Here is a 13,551-nt window from a genome sequence, read left to right on the forward strand (position 1 = left end):
GTCACCAACTACATCATCTCAGCTAAGGCTTTATCTACCTGGGTCTTAAAAACCTCTAAGAATGTTCAATGCACAGTATTCTTATTACACAAAATCCAAGTAAAAAAATGAAAATCCATTACTGTATTGCATTATTAAGGGTGGCTGTACAAAGAACAGACCATTATGCTTTACCACACTATCCAAAAACTACTAGGCAACAAATTCTCTCTCAGCGATTGACTGCCTGATTCAATTGAGCCATCTCTACCAACTGCTAATGAAAATGCTTCCTGTGAAGAAATTTTCAGTTGTTTTGCAGAGCAAACTGTTCAAATTGGGGCTGAGCTGTCTGTGCCTATGGCAGCAGAGCAACACTTGAGAAGACAGAAGTGTTGTTGGCCATTTTTGTTCATTTAGATTCTTAGCCACTGGTGAACATCATGAACTGAGACTGAAAACCATATCATCACTGGGTACAAAAAAAAATGCACGTGGAATAATAAGTTAACTGTTAGTGGTGAACCATGACTTATTGAACAAAAGTCATAAGCAAGCTTCCTACAAATCAGACTCAGAGTCATTGGCACCCTTCAGAAACTTGCTACCATTGTAAAATGCCTAATTAAAAATACTTAGTAAAAGCGGGGTCATACATCATGTTGACTAGAAATTCTGATAATTTTTATAAATGTTTATAATTCTGATCATTTTTATGATTATTGGACAGGTTGGAAAAGTGGGCAGATCAGAATAGGACGCAGTTTAACAAAGATAATTTCAAGGTACTGCACCTTGGGAGAAGGAATCGCCAACACGCATACAGACTGGGAGATGACTTCCTAAGCAGCACAGCAGCAGAAAGGATCTCAGAGTCATAGCTGACTCCAAGATGAATATGACCTGCCAGTGTGACAAAGTGATCAGTAAAGTTGACTGTACTCTATCATGCGTTACCAGGTGCAACATGAACAGGTCTAGGGAGGTAATATTTCCCTCTATGCTGCATTGGTAAGGCCGCAGCTAGAGTACTGTGTTCAGTTTTGGGCACTGTACTTCAAGAGGGATGTGGAAAACCTTGAGAGGGTCCAGAGGAGGGCTACTCAGATGGTTAGGGGCCTGGAGGTGAGGCCCTATAAGGAGAGACTGAGGAACCTGGATCTCTTCAGCCTCCGCAAGAGAAGGTTGAGAGGGGATCTAGTGGCCATCTACAAATTTATCAGGTGGGGAGAGCAAGGAATAGGAGATGCTCTGTTTACCAGGGCACCCCTTGTAGTTACTAGAAACAATGGCTACAAACCGACAGAGAGCAGATTTAGATTAGACATCAGGAAGAACTTCTTTATGGTAAGGGTTACCAGAATCTGGAATGGGCTTCCAGGGGTGGTGGTGCTCTCCCCTACCTTGGGGGTCTTCAAGAGGAGACTGGATATGTATCTGGCTGGGGTTACCCAACCCCAATGCTCCTTCCTGCCCAGGGCAGGGGGTCGGACTCAATGATCTACTAAGGTCCCTTCTGACCCTAAACATATATGAAATCTATTAAAAAGACAGTTAAATTTCCTAGTCAACATAAGCTTGAGGTATAGTCTCTGACATGGCCAACAACATAGCTCATGCTTCTTATTTTCAGCCGCATGTCCAGATTGGCCATATTTCATGTGTGCAATATGCACTCTCCAAAATTTCACTGACTTTAGTGGGGCTGGTAAGTGAGCACAGGAGTTCACCAGTTCATCACGTGTCTCAGATTGAGGTTTAGGTGTTTGCGTGGTCTGGCCCAAATGTCAGAACTAAAATGAGAATTCCACACTAGAACAATGGTTTTAGACTCAAGGCACCCTCCATAACTTTTCTGAATCTAGTAGCAGCCCAGTTAAGAACCACCATTCTAAAAAAGTTTCTGCTACTTTACCGTGGAAAATGTGAAAAAGCATTAAAGTTATTAAATGAAAGGTTTTTGCAGGAAAAAGCACATCTTTGTATTGGTTATATGAGTATGGGGGGGTTGGAGTATCTATTTGCTTACTGGAATTGTATTAAAAGACAGAATTGATCTAAACCTAGTGCTGAAATGTCTAGTTTATATCTCAGATATTTGCTTTCACCAGAGCTGAGAGGACAAGAATTTCATTCTGTGAAAAATACCAAAGGTTTTGATATTTGTTTTATCCAACATTGGAACAACAACAAAAATTACTCATATTTATATTACCTCCAGGCTGCTACAGCATGACAGCCAGGTGGACTTGCCCCATATACCTGTTTCCAGAAGGGGCATGTGGATCTGGACCAGTTCAGCTCTAAAAGCCCCTTCTGGAAACAAAGGTATATGGAACAGTTTTACTTAGATGTGGCCATGGCAGTGACACCCCTAGAAGGGCTTCACAACAATGCAGTTGAGAACCACTAAATTAAAATGGCCCAATATCTCTTAAAACAAGACTAATAAAGAATGACAAGATAAAGCAAGCATACAAGAATTCATTAGGAACACACTTGGCTCAAACTGTTATCTCAGTTATAGCTAGATATAACCATGAGTGACTTTAACTGGGGTACATGGATGTGACCAAAGGCAGAATTTGACTTTTAATTAATTATATTGTAGTATATGTATTATATCTATGACACATATTGACCAAGACTAAACTTATGAAACACAACAATCCAGGAATTATTCCAACATATTATATTGCATCTAATTTTCTACCTTAGGTTGAACTTGGTATTAAAAAAAAAAACTTACCAGTTTAACATCGATACTTGTAGCATTAGCATCCAAAGAATTTTCTATCAGCTCTTTCACTACACTGACAACTGATGTAATCACCTGAGAACTTGAAAGGAGACGAACAGTTTCGGCTGACAACTGCTTCATCCCTGACCTTTTAGAATCAGGGCAGCTAGAGAGAGACATGGAATAGAAGAGGTTAAAGAACATACTACAAAGGATGAAATTTCTACAGCATGGAGTCCTGGTCCTGCAATCATCATGTATGAACAGTGAGACCCCATTCAGAACCCTAGAACAAATACTGCCCTTAGCTATGTACGTCTAAAATACTGATTTCAATTGGCATCGGAATCTATTTAATGTTACTACACTGCTACTGCTCCTCTTCTCCCTATATCACCGCCCTTTCAGAGGAACCCATCACTGAGTTAAAATGGGCTATAAAAGTTCAAATGGTCCGGAAATGGTTCAAACAGTCATCTCTACAGCATGTTCACATTTTGGTGCTATGTAGAGATACCCTGGCTATCTTGAGTACCACAAGCAATATGGGTAGCCATGGCACAGTGCTCCTGCTCAGCCAATTTACCTTTATATTTAAATGGTAAGGTAGTTAATTGAAGACAACTAGCCATTATGAAGCATTTATATGGTGCCAAAACTAGCAAGGTGCTTCAATTTCCCCAACTGTGAAATGGACTTAATGATACTGACCTCTTGGCTCAAATGTTTTACAATCTACATGCTACTCCTACACACATGAAGGGGGTATCTTAAATAAAAACGTGCCCTATACAAGATCAACTCTTCATGAGATGCCCCTAGTGTGCCTCAAGACAACTGTTCCTCATGACAGAGGAAAATCTCTCATTATCTTGTCCCAGGCTCTATTTTCCTTCTTTTTTCCAGGCTAGCTGACCTAGCCACTATGAATCCATGCAAAAAAATCTGCTAGAACATAAACCAACAGTGCACATGATCATTTCTGTACACTGCTGGTTCCCACTACAAAGTTTTTGAACTTTCTCAACTCCCAGTAAAGCCCTGCAAAGTTTGGAGTGGAGGGGGGAGGCTCATCCCCTGCAAGAGTCTCCAGGCACTTGGTCTGCAACAGCTTAAATCAATGCAACTCGACAGAACTGGGCTTTGCATCCAATGAATGAACCATACCTTTCTCAGAGATAGCAGAGGATGTTACAAATGGATTATTCATCAAGTACGTGGCAAAAACCTGCTTTATTCAAACCAAAGGTAAAAGCTGCAAGTATGTTTGCTGGAAGCCCATACCTCTAAAGCCTGTTGGCATGACACAAAATAGGTTCTTGCCTACAAACCTCATGATTCTCTGAACCAGTTTCTAAAGTACCACCCTACCATCTATAGAAATACAGCTAAGACCGGGTACCTTCAGCTGCAAGATGTACCCATCTGCTAGGCCTAGGCCTCTGCAGTTGATCAAATTGTTGGCTGAAGGACAGAATTAAGACCTGTGCTCTCCTCTCCTGTAGATCATATTTTGTCTCTGGTGTTAATTAAGAGACGTGATGTCTTTTACCCCTTCAAGACATCCAGGTTGAATGGTGCTGGGTACTTAAGGAATACACACAGTAAAATTTACTGCTGGGTTGCCTAGCACAATTCTAGTGACTTCAATGGCATCGCACCATATTATTTCAGCTGTGATGTGGGCCCGACATTTTCAAACCTGTCACATATTCTGATGTGCATTACCAGTTTCACACTTTGGAAAAAAAGAAAGACAGAATAAAGAAGGCAGAGGAAACCGCTGTCTTTTTATTTCAGCCAGCGTCTCCTGCCAACGCTGATGGCTCAGCGCAGCCCTGCTGTGGCTCCCCAGACATTGCTCACACTGGCGCCTGGCTTCAAATAAGCAGCTGGTGGCTTCAGAAAATAATAAAAATGAATTAAAAAATAATAATTTTTAAGTTTCCCCTGTGCTCATGAAACCTCCCTGCCATCGGAGGTGGTTCAGGCACCTACACTGAACACCTTCAAGAGTAAATTGGATGCTTATCTTGCTGGGATCCTATGACCCCAGCTGACTTCCTGCCCTTTGGGCAGGGGGCTGGACTCGATGATCTCCCGAGGTCCCTTTCAGCCCTAATGTCTATGAAATCTATGAAATGCGAAACGGGTGACAGGAGGGTGCCCACCTGCCTCTTTTCATCACTCACCTGCTTAGTGAGGCGAGACCCGCAGATCCCAGCTGGAGGAAGGGGATAATGCCTTAAAGGTGGGAGCCGGGCGGGACCCGAGCCAGGCCGGGCGCTGCGACACGCGTTTGTCTCCTAAGGGCCAAAGCAAAGCTGTGAGCGGCGGGGCCCAGAGGCGAGGGCTGCCTGCCGCAGGAGGGGGGGACACCTCGGGCAGGCCGAGACCGCAACGCGACACCAGAGAAGAGGAGACGAGGGCGCCGCACATGCCCTGTCCGGCTGCAAAGCGAGTCCCGGGGGCCGGGCCGGGCAGGGCCAGGGGGCACGCCACCAGCCTACGCTACCTGCTCCAGGACAACCACGCTAGCTGGGCCCGCGGCTGCGCCTCCCAGCGCCGCCAGCCCGGGAACCGCTGGGAGTCCGCCCCGCCCCCTGCCCCGCCCAGCCTTGCCACAGCGGGCGGGCGCGCCGAAGCGGGTGGCGGGAGGCGGTCGGAGTTGGGCTGCGCTGGTAGGGCCGCGGCGGTACCGGGCGGTAGGTGCTTCCGCGCTGGGCTCGGCCGGGGGGCGCGGGGCAGCGGCTGCCGTGGAGGCCCCGGGCCCGCCTGGGTGGGCGGGAGCCCCGCGGCGGGATGGCCTTGCTTCTTTGCTGGCCCGGCGGGGCCTGGGGTCCGAGGGGAGGGGAGCGGAGCAGCGCAGCCGAGCCGAGCCCAGCCCAGCCCAGCCCAGCCGAGCCGGAGATTGTGGGAGCCTCTGCTTTGTGGCCGTCCTACCGCTGGCTTTTCACAGCCGGGCTCTGGGGCTTAAGGAGCTTGAACCCCGGTTGGAAACGGGGTCGCCTGAGAACAGGCTGGGACCACCCTGGCCCCCCTCTGGCTCTGGGTTTAGTTGTAGTCTGCCAGCCCTGGACAACGTGGCATCCTTAACCAAACGTGCTCTGAATGTGAAGCTGCACTGCTTGGAGGCCAGGGGAGCAGCACCCTGCCGGCAATAGGAGAGGAAGATAAAGCCAGAAGCAGGCAGGCCAAAGAGGTGGAGAGAGATAAGTAGGACTAGCTCTTCTTAAGCCATGTATGTTTTTCCTCTCCTGGCAGGTCATTCAACTTTCATATGTAATTGTTATGACCGGCCTTTTATTTGAGGAATTCAAAGGGCTTTGTTAACTCAAGGCCAAGTGACAGCCCTGTCAGGTGGGAGTTCCTGTCCTTTCACTAATAGAAAAACAGAGGTACAGCACTGTTAAATAATATGCCCCAGAACAAAACATTAGGCTAAACAGTAGAAGTCCTGACATACACATTCCTTTCAGCCATGTTTACCCAGTGTAGATAATTTATATGTGGAATATGTTGAATATATCCATAATTCAGGACTCTCAGCCTTCATACCATTTTATCTGTATACAGTAAAAATGAACGTTGGAGTTGCCCACAGCGAGGTAAATCCGAACACCAGGGTGATGAACAGTCGAGGGATGTGGCTGACATACACGCTTGGAGTTGCCATGCTTCACATTGTCTTGCTCAGCATTCCCTTCTTTAGCGTTCCTGTTGCATGGACCTTAACAAATGTGATTCACAATCTGGTGAGTGCTTTGACTTGTAACAGACATTAGAAATGCCAGGTATTTAAGGGCAAGGGGAAAAAAATTCAAATAACTCTCGGGTGTCAAGGTAACCAGCGCATCTTCTGCAATGAGCTTGTTCAAAATCCCATGTATTATATACCTTTATGAAGGGAGACACAATAGGTTACTGTGAAGATTTTCTTTAAATTAAAATGAACAGAGAGTTTAGGAAGCTAAATCTGGATGTTACAGATCATAAATACCAAATGTGTTACAATCTACCCTGGATTCTGTTAAATCTGAACAGATAATTCTAGTGTTGCTGGGAGGTAACCTATACCAAGGTAAATATATACTCAACGTATAATCTAATGCTATTAGCTGCTAATATAGTTGACGAATTCACTTGGAGGCCACAGAAGATATATAATTATGGTATTTTAGATGCACAGACCTAGGATAGAAATATTTGTTAAGCTCTCTGCTTCATGTTTAAACTTTGGGACAACATAACTTGCCTGTTTGGTTTTTTTTTTAAGTATGCTATCTCTATGCAAGGCCTAATAAGAATCTCACTGAAAGACACCCACTGATTTCAGTGGACTCTGGTTCATGACCATAGTTAAATTCTTTCACCCAGACCCTGCAAATACTTGGCCAGCACTTCAGTGAGTGGAAATATTGATGTATATAAAATTACTCATTTGCATAAATGTTTGCAAGTTTGAGGGCTTACAAATTTTATGTTCTTGCTCAAATCATTCCATAAGATTATGTAAATATGTAAAAAAATAATCTTAAAATATGTATGTATGAGTAAAAATTTGGATTACATCAGGTTTAGACAAATGAGCCATAATACGACAGTGTATCATAATTAGAGTCGTCATTTCTGGGTTATTGAAGGTTTTATAAAAATGATAAGATTGTGTAAAATCTGCCCTACCTCAAAAAGAAAGGATGCTATCCTAGAGAAATCTAGTCTAACATCACTTTTTCTCAAGCACTCTTGTCTTACTAAACAGAGTGAAAGCTAATTATGCAGTTTACTGCATCTGGCATAATCTCTCTGGGAATAACAGGGCCATGACTAGAGGATATTGGCAGTCAAGGGAATTTGAGAGCATCTCACTTAATTCATCACAAGCGTCTACTGTCAGCAATGCCCAGCAGCAGCAAATGACAGTGCTGGATAGAAAAGGGATGAGAAGATGTATGTTGTTCCTGGACCTATCGAGCACATGCATGGGCCAAGCATTGGAAAGATTTGACTGTGTGTAGAAAGCACTGGCATTTCCATTTGTGCAGTTACTTCTTAATTGGCCTCTGATGCCTATTTCTTCGCTAGAGCTCTCAGTACAATGCAGCTAATGTTGAAGTTGGTAAAAAGTGGTAGTGAAGATCACGAACTTTCCCTGACCATGGCAGAAATGAAATTCAGTTAATAAAAATTAGATGCAAGTAATAATCACAATTAGCAGCCAAATTTAATAGATGATTTTTAGTTACCCAGGATTATATATTTTCTTAGACGCTGGAAGAAACGTAGGAATGGCTTGCTTGGCTGAGGCCTCCTATATGGAAGCTTTTTTTTCCTTCCCCCTATAGCGGTATATAAATATATGAATTATGAGAAACTAATTACTGTTAACAGGTAGAAATGTAAAGCCTTTGAGAGAGTTCCTGCAGAGATTCTGAGCAAAAAGATGACTGGCACATATGTTAGACATACATCTTAAAAAATTGGGCCTCTGTTGTCCAAAATTGGCATGTGCAAACTTACGTATTTGCTCAAGTCATGTACTGAGATGGAGATGACTTTGAAAAAGTAATTAAAGAAGTAAAGGTATTGGGTCATTGCAGCAGAGGATGACCAGCGATGAGATAGACAAATGGTGTGTGGAAGATCACTGGGAAGTGAGCTACAAAGTGTTTATTCAGCAATGGGTCAAGAAGGCTTCTGAAAATAAATAAAAATCTGTTATGATTTCTTCATTATTCAAACATGAAGGGAATGTAAAAAGCAAGGTCCACTTATTCTTCACTACTGAACATAAATAATATTTTGTAAGGTTTGTTTACTTATGTAAATTGCCAGGCCTGAACTTAGTAGGATTTTCCCCTCTAAAACTCTGTTCTTCATGCAACCCTTGTAGTACAATGTAGTGGATAGAATGCTAGATTGGGAATTAAGAGATTTTTGGTTCTGTAATTGGCTTTGCCATGCACCAACTTTATGCAAGTTACTTCATGTCTTTGCCTTTCTCTGTTTTCACCCCTCCCAATGCTTTGTTCAGGTTTCTAGTTCCAGGCAAGAACTCCCTTACTGGTATTTATACACAACCTAACACTGTCCTTGTAATCTATAACACTGTTAAAAATAAGAATACTACTCTTTCTGGTCTTTTTTTCCCAGGGAATGTATGTGTTTTTGCATGCTGTAAAAGGAACTCCTTTTGAAACACCTGACCAGGGTAAAGCTAGGCTACTAACGCACTGGGAGCAGTTAGACTACGGAGTACAGTTTACATCCTCAAGAAAATTTTTCACGATCTCTCCAATAATTCTGTGAGTTCTGAGCTATTACAGTCATTCTCTATTATGTGTGCACTCAATGTTGGATTTAAGATATTAGATGATAAAAAGCTGCATTGAACAAATTAGTAAGTCTTTACATTTTTTTCATACTAATTTTGCCTCCATTTGACAAAGTTTAAGGGGAATGCATTTGAAGGGGGATGAAGTTGGTCTACAGTTCTTTTTATCTTCAAACTGGATTTGTGAGACTGAGACTCAGTTTTGCAGATGCTTACTAATAAGCATAAAGGTAAGGAATTGTAGGGCTGGGCCCTTTAATTAAGACAGCTTACAATTAAACTTCATACAGTAGCAAGTGCACCCATTACTGTAAGTCTGATTGCAGTACTTGTGATTTCATAGTCACATGTAAATATTAAAAATGTGTTTCTTGCTTTATTTCATAGCTAACATTTCCTACTGAATAACTCCATAGTGTTATAGACCAGCTTTGTACTCTATGAATAGTGTTATTTCTATTTACACTAGTTGGGTAAATGCACAGTTAAACAGAATTTTTGCACACTGTAGCCTGTGTGAACAGAATTATAGCTGCATAACAAATCAGCAAGTGGAAGGAAATTCATTCAGTACTATGGGACCAATCCTACATGGTGCTAAATATTATTTCAAAAGCTTAGAGCTCATATTGACATCTGTGGAAGCTAAGCTTGCTCAGCAAATTACTGGATCAGGCCCTGTACCAGCATTTGAAAAATTTCTGTATGCTGACTAGTTAGGATATGGAAACTCCAAGCAAGCAGCCAGAAATGTAAGATGAGAAGAGTGGCCACAGGTAACGTCCAGAGACACTGCTGTCTTTACCCAAGTGCTGAGAAGCCGGTGTATGCCAGTATTTTCAGGTGTTCATGGACTCTATAATAATAATTCAGTTGATAAATCATGACCTTCCCAATGATCTTCTGTTTTGAGAGAGGAAAACTTTCTTCTAGTTTTTCTTCTATCCCAACACCACACTATTCTTTCACTTGTGCTTCTAACTACTGCAATAGATGGCAGTCTCTAGCAATATATGTTTCCTGGCACCTTCTTGGGTCTGTTCTCTCTCCATTTTTCTCTCCCCCCAACAAATTATTTCAAGGCCTTCTAGGCAAGAGCAGTTGACCTGATTTGTACCCACAGGGTTCTGAAAAGTAACAATGAAAGACTTCATAATCTGTTATGCTTTTTCACCAGTTTGAAAAAGCTTCTACCAGCAGTAACACTTGCGTATTTGCCTGCAGGCTTGAGAAGAGAATCCTACATTGCATCACTTTTTATAAGACTGTTTCACAAGCATAAGTGGTAGAAACTCTCAAAAACACAATGTTGCAATAGTTCAGGCAATAAGCTTCCCAACTTTTTCGCTAAAAAGTAAGCATCTTTTCCTTGAAAAGAAAAAAGTATTTTTGAATCACTGCCCTATACTCTGAAAGTGTAAGAAAAATATCAACATGCTGTTTTAGACATCATAAAATTTAAAAAAAACAAAAACAAAAAAACAAACCCTATCCAGGAGGGGAAATTTTACAGCACCACTCTTTATTATGTGGCAGATGAAAAAAAGTAAGAGAGACTACAGGCTTTATGAAAGTATAGAAAAATTGGCAGTAAGCTGGAATCTGTGGCATGTTTTCTAACTTTTCCTGTTGAACTGGTTGTGATCTATCTAAATTACAAAAGCAAATTTGCAGTGGAAAAATGAAAAAGTTTGTGGGCAGCTTGTCTTTAAAGACCTTTCTGTTCATGGATGCATTCAACTTCATTTGTTGTTGTACCACAGTTCAAATGCTTTATTACTGAGCATGTTAAGCAACTTTAAATAACTTTATCTTTAGTTGCATTAAAATATTAAACAACCTTTCTAGTTTAAAAGATGAATCTCCAGTTGACCTTGGAATTTAGTTCCAGAGTTCAGGAGGAAAAGATGAGGGTGGTGGATTTTAGCCGAGTTACTTTTTAGAATTATGGCCCAAACCCTCAAAATATGGGTTCTGAAAGGAACGTACTTAGAGCCATAATTGGGTGAAGGTATTTAAAAACAAACAAACAAAAAAAATTATTCTGGAATAAAAGTCCTGTTTCAGCTTCCTACTTTTTAATAATTACCCTTCCTCAGTCCCTTAGTGACTCAAACTACTTTAAAATATGTTTCACTTTTTTTAAAGACTTTTGTTGACTCCCTGTCTTTCTACAGGTATTTTCTGGCAAGCTTCTACACCAAATATGACCCAGCACATTTCGTTGTCAACACAGCTTCTCTTCTAAGCGTGCTTATCCCAAAATTGCCCCAGCTGCACGGTGTTAGAATCTTTGGCATCAACAAATATTAAGCCAGCATTATGGAACCAAAGCATTCTGATCAAAACCTGACATGGCAACTCATTTTTCTCAAGAGAAGGAAAACGACAGTCTGCTGTGCTGTTTATCTAGTAACATTCAATGAGACACTTGTATGCCTGAGGTCTAACTGTTACTTCTTTGGATTCTGTTTGAAAGACGAGTAGACTTATAAGAAGATGCCTCTACATATTTAATGTGAATGTTAATTATTGCTTTTAATGAGAAATTTTCTGTGAGGGACTGGGCAGGCCCAGCTCTAAAACTTTAATCAGCACTAAGACGCTATATCTCACTGATATAAATGGTTTGAAAAGAGGGTATGAATAACTTGAGTAAGCTGAAGTGTAGAGGTGGGCAATGTTTCAGAAATCATTCAGACAACTATAGTGAAAACCGAGTAAAAGAATGGTAACTCTTCTAGTAAAGAACTGGAGTCCTTTAATTCTTAATTATGTAAAAGAAGCCATTTATTCTTTTTGGACCATAAATGACACTATTTGTTACCAGTTCAAGAATTTCTCTGTCTAGCTATAGGTACTACAGCAGCTGCTGTGACCTAATAGTACATGCATTATCTGTTCATATGACCTTTCTCACAGAATTTTCTCCAGTCTTACCTGACAACTCAGGGGATTTCTACATCAACTTGTTAACCCACTTTTCAGATACTTAGGAAGCTGGTCATTGTTGTTTTGCATGCTACTTGTTGCTTGCCAGAAGGCTGCTTTATTCTGAGAAACTAAGTATAGTACTAGTTTCTGAGAGGAAAAAAAAATTACACCATGTTTCCCTTTTGAGCAGTTTACTCTGATAGCTGACTGACAGGTAATGCTCTAGTGGTTAGGAGGTCTGTAATAGTCTCTTTGTTTTATTATTCCTTGAGGAGAGGCAGTTCCAGTTTGGAAATTTAAACAGGTGGCTGGGGTGTATCTAGCTGAAACTTTCTTTAACTCGTTAATTACAAGTGCAAGCCCCAAAAGAGCTAAGGTATGTGTATTAGTTATGTGGCCAAGCAAAAGAAAGCAGCTATCATTTGCATTTCTGCAGTCTCAACCAGAAGTTCAAGGAACATAGGAATATTCAGTGGCAAGGGTGACTACTACTAAATAACATGGCATTACTCTTTGAGATGATTCTAATTCTAGAGTGAGGCATGTATTTATGTGAAGGTCAAGTATTTTTTTTTCTTGTCTGTAGGGAGGGGAATTAGAAGAACAATCCTACAAATTAGGCACGACATCCAGCTGAGAAGTTTAGCTTGAATAAGGAGCTTTCCTGCAGCTTGTGGAAGGTGTTTATTTAAGTGGCCTGGCCCTGGCTTAAGTCTGGGCTACATACATACATGTACCTGCAGAAATACCAACCTCCATTGGTGCTCTGTTGATTAGCAACGTTCCCTCACATTTAGCCACTGATTTGTAATATCTTTCTTGCTAATTAAAAAGAGGGTTCCTCCTGCTACTTTGTGGATAGAAGGAGTGAAGCATTATAGCCGATAAGGTATTCTCTTCCTGTGAAATGTTTTGACTCTTCGAAACAGATCAGTCTTCAAACAGATGATTATGTAGGAACAGATAATTGGTTCCCTTTAAAAAAAGATTTTGCTTCAGCAGACTATCCTAGCTCACTGAAAACTTTTCTTTTTGCAAATCATTGTTTTAAACTAACTGTAAGTGACATTGATCGAGGCTGGAAATCAACCTTGAATTTTGTACAAGTTACTTTGTTTCACCAAAAGATGCTTCAGACCACAAATTGGTGGCATGCTCTTGTAAATAGACTGAGGGGAACATAGAATTAGTGTTTGAAACACTATGTGAAACTTGTCTAGAGATGGACAGAAAAACCTCTTAGTAATTGTGAAAGACATATTTGTAATAGGGTATTATTTTTCCTTTTCCAGTGGCTTATGTGGTTTATGGAATTAAAAATCTGGTCTGTGAAATGGCTTCGATTAATTTTCTTGGTTGCAGTCCAAAACGCACGCACTTTCATCCACCCCAACCCATGTAAGGCGGCATGCTTCCTTCAGCCAGTTAATGAAGGGGTATTTGCATGCATGCATCTAACCCACCTCTTCCAAATGGCAGGTCCGAGCCCAGGAGCCAGCCCAGCCCAGCCTTCAGGCAGCTAAGGTAAACAAGCAGTTTGTCACATGAGCTTACACGCGGGAAC

General features: G+C 41.5%; 2 protein-coding genes across 6 annotated transcripts in view; one reads left to right on the top strand and one right to left on the bottom strand.

Annotated features, from left to right (window-relative positions):
• PMS1 (PMS1 homolog 1, mismatch repair system component) overlaps positions 1-5,050 on the bottom strand; it is an 83,072-nt gene extending 78,022 nt beyond the window's left edge. For 3 of the 4 annotated variants that reach the window (XM_090045244.1, XM_090045243.1, XM_090045245.1), the window contains exons 1-2: positions 4,912-5,050; positions 2,729-2,885 (exon numbers count right to left, since the gene is read on the bottom strand). In XM_090045244.1, the coding sequence (XP_089901370.1) occupies positions 2,729-2,860 (132 nt within the window). In that variant the 5' untranslated portion in view covers positions 2,861-2,885; positions 4,912-5,050. Of the gene's footprint in view, positions 1-2,728; positions 2,900-4,911 lie in introns of those variants that run through there. The other variant, XM_090045242.1, reaches the window with a different exon arrangement.
• Positions 5,051-5,156: 106 nt separating this feature from the next.
• ORMDL1 (ORMDL sphingolipid biosynthesis regulator 1) lies at positions 5,157-13,321 on the top strand. 2 transcript variants are annotated; one of them, XM_090045247.1, is made up of 4 exons: positions 5,157-5,424; positions 6,296-6,474; positions 8,873-9,024; positions 11,231-13,321. In XM_090045247.1, exons 1-4 carry the CDS (start codon positions 5,157-5,159, stop codon positions 11,364-11,366), a joined length of 735 nt encoding a protein of 244 aa, XP_089901373.1. In that variant the 3' UTR covers positions 11,367-13,321. The 2 variants fall into 2 exon arrangements, with proteins under 2 accessions (XP_089901373.1, XP_089901374.1); XM_090045248.1 differs by having other exon boundaries at positions 5,157-5,400.
• The last annotated feature ends 230 nt before the right edge of the window (positions 13,322-13,551 follow it).

Source organism: Crocodylus siamensis, chromosome 4, assembly GCF_052110815.1.
Source record: "Crocodylus siamensis isolate JL-2025a chromosome 4, ASM5211081v1, whole genome shotgun sequence".
Classification (NCBI taxonomy): domain Eukaryota; kingdom Metazoa; phylum Chordata; order Crocodylia; family Crocodylidae; genus Crocodylus; species Crocodylus siamensis.